The sequence below is a fragment of the Brachyistius frenatus genome, unplaced genomic scaffold (assembly GCF_029030835.1).
Source record: "Brachyistius frenatus isolate BFR_SWC_R1_liver_20210118 unplaced genomic scaffold, ASM2903083v1 Contig_17, whole genome shotgun sequence".
NCBI lineage: Eukaryota > Metazoa > Chordata > Actinopteri > Embiotocidae > Brachyistius > Brachyistius frenatus.
The window spans coordinates 308,355-316,648 of NW_027210616.1; the positions used below are offsets into that span (position 1 = coordinate 308,355).

Consider the following 8,294-nt stretch of genomic DNA (forward strand, 5'->3'; position numbering starts at 1 on the left):
CTGAGAAGAGCAACTCAGACGGACCGATTTGAATATGTTCAGCATTGTTTGGTAAATACTCTAAAGCAATTGACCACGAAAGCACACAGAGCAAGTTTGGAGCAATGCTCTGCTTTATGACTCATATTTACATACCAGAGTTGTTTCGTCCTGCACTTTTCATTTCTGTCTGTCTTGTTCTGTGGACAAAGTCCTGCACGTGAAGTCCTACTACACCTGCCTCAGTTCCTCCTCTGGTATCAGGCGTGCCAGCCGTTATCTCTGTGAAATACATGACAACAACGTGAGTCAGTAGGGGGAGTGGTCCTGCAGGTAGGCGGAGGCTTCCACACAACAGCTGACACTCAAAAACCGGGAGGACGGTGCGCGACCGAGCCACAGCACGGAGGAGGCGTTCCGGTGAAGTTGGACTCCGGTCGGAGAGCAAGTTTTTTTTTTTAATTTTGCGCGCTCCGGTGGCGAAAGGAAGCCGACACAGACGGAACGGAGGTGGATCGTCTACCGGCTGCTGTGGAAGCGTCGGTGCCGCGAGCAGAGACCCAGAGGCTGCACGAAATGAAATCTCTGTCGAGCGGACAGTTATAGTTGCAAAAGGTAAGAGGTTCACGGCACTTCGTGGATTTTTTTTTTTTTTTTTTTTTGGTCAATGTGAAGGCATGTTAGACTGAGACAGTGGAAACATGACAGCGAGCTCAAAACGTGCCGTTTTTGTGTGTGTCCGTCTGATTTCTCTCCGTTTCAGCTGTCCGGGGTTTATTTTGCAGGCTTTACCACACCTGCTTAACAGACAATAAATGTCTCTGAGCTTAGATTCAGTGTTTGACCTTTATTTTATTGAAGCCAATGTTTATATTGTTTTAATTACATCTTTATGGATTATAAACCAGCAGTTTATAGAAATATGAACCAGATGAAATTCTGTTTATTTACATTTTACAATCGACGTGTTTTCGTGCCTTTAATACTTTGTATATATTGATAACATGTTTTAAGGACATGACATCAGGACCAATGCTGGTAACTGATGTCACATTTTCCTGTTTGACATGTCGATCATTTGTTATTCTATAACCGTAAATGATGCAAATGTTGATGCCTTAAAGTTGTGGAGTCAAGAGTCATAAAAGTGTGGTGATCCAGTCATGTTTTGTGTGTCTGCCAAATATTCAGTGGGCATTGTCTAATCCCAGCTGTTTTTCTCCTTTGCAGTTACAGCCACTGGCAGAGAAGAGGCATTTTTTCTTGCTTTTCAATCGGACCGTTGTCCTCAGGCAGCTGCTCTTTCAATGTGGGATACAGTTTTGGTCCTTTCGCCAGGCTGAAATCCTCCAGGGTCAGGACCTCCCTCATGGCAGCGTTGCTCCTTGGGCTGCTGCTTTTTGCAATGCAGTCCCCCCCCCTCCCCTCCAGGCCGATGGCCGATGGGGGGCCACCGTCGCTTCCCACCTCATCGCCCGCTGACAACGGGACCACCAGCCACCCCAACGGGACCCTCCAGCAACTTCCTCAGATTATTATTATTGGCGTGAGGAAGGGGGGGACGCGGGCGCTGATTGAGATGCTCAGCCTGCACAGCGCGGTGGCCGCGGCTCAGAACGAGGTGCACTTCTTTGATTGGGAGAGTCACTTTCAGCAGGGCTGGCCTTGGTACCTCAGCCAGATGCCCTACGCCTTCCCCGAGCAGCTGACGGTGGAGAAGACGCCGGCCTACTTCACCTCCAGCAGAGTGCCCAAACGCATCCATCAGATGAACCCTGACATCAAGCTGCTGCTCATCCTCAGAGACCCCACCGAGCGGGTGCTCTCGGACTACACGCAGGTCTTTTACAACCGCCTCCAGAAGCACAAGCGCTACCAGCCCATCGAGTCCGTGCTGGTGAAGGATGGCGAGATCAACCTGGGATACAAGGCTCTCAATCGCAGCCTGTACTATGTTCACATGCAGAACTGGCTCCAGTACTTCCCGCTGGAGAGCATTCACGTGGTGGACGGGGACGAGTTGATCAGGGACCCCTTCCCTGAAATGAAAAAAGTGGAGCGGTTCCTAAAGCTGGAACCTCAAATAAAGGCTTCGAATTTTTACTTCAACAAAACAAAAGGATTCTACTGTTTGAGAGACCACGGGCGAGAGAGGTGTTTACACGACTCAAAAGGCAGGGCACACCCTCACGTGGCTCCTGCCATCCTGCAAAAACTCTACCAGTTCTTTCACGAACCCAACAAGAAGTTCTTTGAGCTGGTGGGTCGAACATTCAACTGGAAATGAACCTCTGAGTCTCGGTGTTTCGGTGTAGAGTGACGCGGGGATAAATCTCCACGAGTTGTCCCGTTTTCCTCACTAACAAAGTAGATGAAGAGATGAAGCTAATGTAAATTTAAACTAAATCTATTTTTATACTGGTATGGTTGTTACAGGAGTGTGATTGAGCCAAATATCAGGGCAGACAGCAGTTCATGACATGCTCCCAGTGCATGTCTCGCATTTTCTCCATCAAACATGCATCTCACTGTCTTCCTGTGCTGTTCGAGACGCTCACTACTTCTCAGCTCGTCTGATCAAAGCAGACGACTTGTAATGACATTGATGATGATATTCAGACTTTAGAGTGTGCCAGTTAATGTTTTACATAAAGATAAGTACCGAGCAGTTTTAATGTTGTCATACTCTCCTGTTTCACTTCATGTAACATGACATTATTAACTGCACTTCGAGCTCGGAAGGACCTTTACCTGCTGCTATGATTTTTCTCAGTCACTTTTAGGCATACGCCGTACTGGATATGTATTTGTTCTTTTTGTTACTCAATTTTTTTTCTTTATGTAAGAGTCGGTTATATAAACGCTGTGTGCTCATCATATATTACTGATCATTACAGTGTACTGTAAATAGTTTGTTTTTGTTTTTTTAAAGTGAAGAATTAATACCATAATAAAGATGTATTTTATTTTTAGTATGTCTGATGATTCTATTTTTTGGGTTTATCTATTTTTATTCACTCATTATGTATTCGACTGCTTGTCTTACATCTTAATGAGCGAGGAAGGCGTGCGTCTGTGCACAGGATGCTATCTTCTCTGTGGATTCCCAAGTCACATTGTTTTCTAAATTTACATTCATGGAAAGGTCATTATGAACATTATAGACATGCTGTCTGTTACATTCACATATTACAATGGTGCAACTTTATCATGTATAATCTTAGCTAGGTTGAATTTCCTGTTTGGCCACCCACTGTCTGCATATGCAGACTTGGACCACAGCCGGTAGTGGCATTTATAAAAAAAAAAAAAAGAAAAAAAAAATCCTGTTTGGTGCTGCCTGCGTGCATGTTTCTCATCCTCCAACCATGAATAGTTGTATATATTGCGAGGGCAGGTTTCTGACACAGAGATTAAATTATACGAATATAAGAGAATTGAGAGTGGGCACATAGGTAAAGTCAGATTTGAACACAATCCGAACCTTGAGAAATCAAAAGAGAAGTTGTTTATGCCCAAGGGTGCAATATTCTCTCTCAGTTTTTTAGGAGAGGCGAAGCATTATTTTTTTCAAATGGTGTTGCTACTTTGAAAACATCAGCAGCACAGTCTCAAAGACATTAATCTCCAAAAAAACCCCACAGTAGCCGTTTCATATTTGAATGTGGCCTAGATTTACTCAGGGGTTTACTGGGACTCTGCAGACAGGATGTTAACTTCGCTGCCCCTGAAACACAGACCACAGCACTATTTATTTCTCTCTTATTCTTTTGCCCCTCAGAGGGAAGGGACTCCCTGATCTGCTTGCAGTTTACATGTGTTTTTGTAGTCATATTGTTGAGTAAGACCTATCAACGGCTTTCAACCTAACAGGTTTGGCTGCAGGCGCAGAGGAAACACAAGAGAAAGAGTAAACGGAGAGGGAGTATGTAGAGGTGTGAAGTGAAGGCTGATCTCTGCTGTAAGATTATCAGAGAAGTGGCTCGTGTCGTCTGGCGTGTGCAGCGATAACACCAGAACTCTGCATGTTCTTCTTTTACTCTTGTTTTGAAGGCTTCAAGTCTCCAGAAGGTCCTCTGGAGGAACTTGCAGGAATGCGTTTGTTTGACTTGAAATGGAGAATAAAGCAACAGCAATGTCAGTGTCACCGTCCTCTGGGTCGAAGTGGGACTGATGTAATTTCCAGATAAATCTGTTTTCTCTCCAAACACTCATTTAAAAAGAAGAGGGGAAAAAAAACATGTTAAGCTTTAACTGTAATGATGAAAAGTACATTTATTCAGGTACTTAAGGGACTGTATACTCTTTCAATTATCTGCTACTTTATAATCCTGCTTCTAAATTACATAACCAATCATATGAGCTTATAAAATTCACTCCACTGGCTTGTGTTTGGCATGGAGCCAGAACAAAAAAGCACTATTAGCACAGATTAGTCATTGTTAGCACTTCCACCAGAGACTTTTCGCGTCTTAACTTGATCATTTTATTATCCGTATTAACTGTTAAAAAAAAATAACAGTTTAAGGCCCCCAAAAGAGAAAATTGCCCAACATTTAACAGGAAAAGCACCGATTCTGTCCAAAGTTTAAAAAAAATAGTGTATCGGGAATTTGTTTTTCTTCTGTCTGTTTCTTCTGTCCTGTTATTACTCATCTCTAAACCCACCCCAACCCATCGATTGGGAACCATTGGACTAAAACTAGCTTGTTAAAAGTAGCTCCTCGACCAACTACAAAATAAAAATACTGCTTATTCATCCTTGCATCCGTGTCAGCAGTCTAATAAGGTAACACAGTATATCATCCATTTTAACTTTTGATATTTTTCAGTACATTTTGCAGACAACACCTCTGCATTTTTAATTCAGTAGGATTTTGAATGCAGGGATTGTAACGAAGTATTTTTACATTAATGTATGCTGGGCCGGTAGCTTTTTTTTGCGAACCCACGAGCTGAAACCCCGAAAAAACAGACTGCAAGATGTTAAAAAGCTTCATAATTGAGGGTAACTGTAGAAGTAGTGATTAATTCTCTATGAGTTTCAGCCACCTCCTTCATGTTGTATACAGCCATTTGATCCTTCGTAACTGTAAAATATTGATCATAGCAGCTCTCAGAACGAGGGGGATAACGTAATGAGGATGTAAAGCCTGCTCGCCGAAGCACCTGCACTGAAGCTTTCTGCTGAATTTAGTTTGAGCAGGCGCACATCCTCTCGCCGCTCTCGCTGTTTCTAGTTTTCTGTCTGTCTGTCTCTCTGCTCTGCTTGGGCACATCAGAGCAGCATCTATTAAGAGTTCATGAACGGCCCATTAGTCTAGTCAGCTGCGCAGCCCTCTAAAGTTTTACAGTCACAGATTTCCCTTAACATCACCTAATTAATCTCAGCCACATAATTAATTTGCCTCCTCGCCCCACATGCAGTAAGAGTGGTAAACCAGGGCTACAACCAGGATTAATGACCCTGCCCTCCTACCGGCATCCCTTCCCTCCCCTCCCCCGCCACCCATCCCCACCCTCCCCCAACTCCTCCACTATATAACGTTATTCGCTGTGGAACTTTCTGGACTAACTTAAACCCAGTCCGCCACCCCCACCCCTCGCCTCCTCCCCCCGCTGCCAGCCCACACTAGTTGTTCCTGAAGGGGCCTGTTTCCTCCAAATCACAATCAGCCATTCTGAGGTTTTTCAAAGGATGATGTGATCCGATGGAGCACAGCCCCTTCTGCAGTCTGCGCGGCTGCAGCTCGCTTTAATTGGAATAGATTGTTTGTCCGCTCAATGTGTGAAGCTCGGCAGAAATAACACATGCACCCTCTCTTTCTCTATTCACCATACAGACACTGGAATAGGAATGACACACACACACACACACACACACACACACACACACACACACACACACACACACACACACACACACACACACACACACACACACAAACAAACATACACACACTGCGTCTTGTAAACCTAGCACCGGTTTGTGCTGGTCACGTACTTGTGAGCCAAAGAGCAGCCACCTAAAGTTCCTGTGAAACTGGATGATATTTGAAAACTCTGATGTTTTAATGGTCATTTAACAATTACTGTTGATTGGAAGGTTTTTCAAAATCCCTGATGACCTTTCCAACTTTCTGAATGAAAACATGACCCATCTCTTACCCGATAAAGAATATATATTGAACTGTTACATTCAGTTATTTTTATATATTCATGTTTTCTTCATATATATTTTCATAGAAATTATTATTTTCCTTGTGTTTTACAAAGACTATAAAGATATATGTCAATTCTTTCCACCTGGATCAAGAAAAACAAAAATATTTTCACCGAAATGGTTTGAAGAGTCTTAAAGGATTCGTGAAATACTTAAAAAAAAAAAAACACCCTTCTGACTTTTTCAAAGACCACAAGGTCATTATTTGTTGGAAAATGTGAGTTGGAGCTCTATGGGTCAATTGTACAACTAATACATGAGAGGCACAAAAGGCTGTATGGGGAACTGCAGCGTTTGAGTTTTGGTGGGAAAAAAAAAATGAATAAACGAAAAGTGAAATACCAAAATCACAGTGCAGTTTTTTACGGACATTGTAAATTGCATTTAGGCTTTTATTCAGTGAGACGTGCGCTCCAGCTCAAGATAATGCCGCTTCTTTTTCAACCAGGTAACCTTGAAATGAGGACACACTAGGTGAATGAAAAGATTCTGAGAAAGATGTTATCTTCAGTCTTGACAAGCCTGTTTGACAAAACCACAGACATCAGTGATTCAGAAAAGTCTACCATTTAGTCAAAGCAAATGTACGTTGGTCTCAGGTCTCTGGTAAACTTGTTTGAATTGAACGTGGCCGGGGTCCGAGCTGCTTTTCACCTTTTAAGAGGTGTATTCATGAAAACGTCTAAAGGCTTTCGACTCTGAATAAAAGTGTGTGATAATGAAAAGTCATCTATTCATGGCCTTTCAGCACAAAACTGAAACGAAAGTCACCTACGGTGGCACCATTTATTTACAATCGGCTTTACATTTCCTGAAGCTACCTGTCCTTTTTATCCAAACATTCCTGAACCAAAGTGTTCAGATAATTTCTCCGAACAGGGTTTGTGTTAATGCTCTGTCATTTTGTACCGTGTAGCAGTTAAACATATCGTCTGTCTAGCTGATCCTTTGCTGAGTTTTTCCTTCCTTGGATACCATTGTTAGGACTGTCAAGCTTCCCATTCAACCAAAACACACACTGTTTACAACGGTGGTAGATGTAATGGTGGAAATATAGATGTTATTTTTGGAACATTTCAAACTGTTGACCCTGGATTTTCCCAATTTAATTTGATTTATAGTTGAGAAGGCGATAAAAAGAGATTCTGCACATTGTCGTTGCTTTTACTTCTTTTCTTTCATCAGACAAAGCTCATAGAAATGAGTTAGGGGAAGATTTGTAATTGTCTCGAAAAACGGGTACACTTTCCCATGAAATGTCTAAAACGCTTTAGCCACTTAGTCACATGATACCATCTACGGCGGGCTAAAAGAAGAGGCTAGCTCAGTATTTAGAGTAACATCATGGCAGAGGTGAAGAGACCAAAGAGTATGTTGATCGAGAAAGCTAAGCAAGACGCTGCACAATAGTAAATCTCAGACTTTTAGTCTCGCCAGCGAGAACTTTGCAAAATAAAAGCCTGGAAGAGAAACGCTGAGTTAACCTGTTGGACAAGTCATATAAACACGCTTGATGTGTCATGTTTTTGTTGCACTTGCTGGGTGGATTCGTTGTGTTGGCCACGTTAACGACTTGATAGTTTTGGTCATTGGCCAAGTAAGCCCCTTTTGACGGAGTTTAGCAAACTTCAGCCAGATAAACGCACTTTAACATCTGTACTGGTAATAAGTGCTCTCAAGTACCGGTTGTTGTCCAACTAACTCGCCCCCCGCCCCGAGTTTGCATGACTTTGTTGTCGGGAGAATCCAGGTTTTATAAGGTTAATTTAGTTGACTGGCAGTTCTTTGTTTGTTAGCCTCCGTGTATTGTGACTTGACATGAGGGTGCTCGATGTGAAGAATTGTATTGCATTAGCGACCAAATGTGTGGCCGCTATCTGTTTCCACGAGTACTCTTATCTGTCCGTCCTTGTGGTCTCTTGTAAATGGGTCATACAAATGTTTACAGACGTGAAGTGGCAGTTTCATTGAAACGCAATGTGTCGGTTGGCTCAGCCGCCCGCTCATCGCAAGAGGTAACAACTGCGTCGCTCACGTCGAGGACGCAGCCTTGAACATAAACACAGCAATATGAGGACAACCCCCCCCTCCC

At 43.0% G+C, this 8,294-nt stretch overlaps 1 protein-coding gene across 1 annotated transcript; it reads left to right on the forward strand.

Annotated features, from left to right (window-relative positions):
- The first annotated feature begins 389 nt into the window (after positions 1–389).
- On the forward strand, positions 390–2,951 carry hs3st1 (heparan sulfate (glucosamine) 3-O-sulfotransferase 1). The gene is made up of 2 exons (XM_069694178.1): positions 390–594; positions 1,210–2,951. The coding sequence occupies exon 2, from the start codon at positions 1,349–1,351 to the stop codon at positions 2,264–2,266; it is 918 nt and encodes a 305-aa protein (XP_069550279.1). The 5' UTR covers positions 390–594; positions 1,210–1,348; the 3' UTR covers positions 2,267–2,951.
- The last annotated feature ends 5,343 nt before the right edge of the window (positions 2,952–8,294 follow it).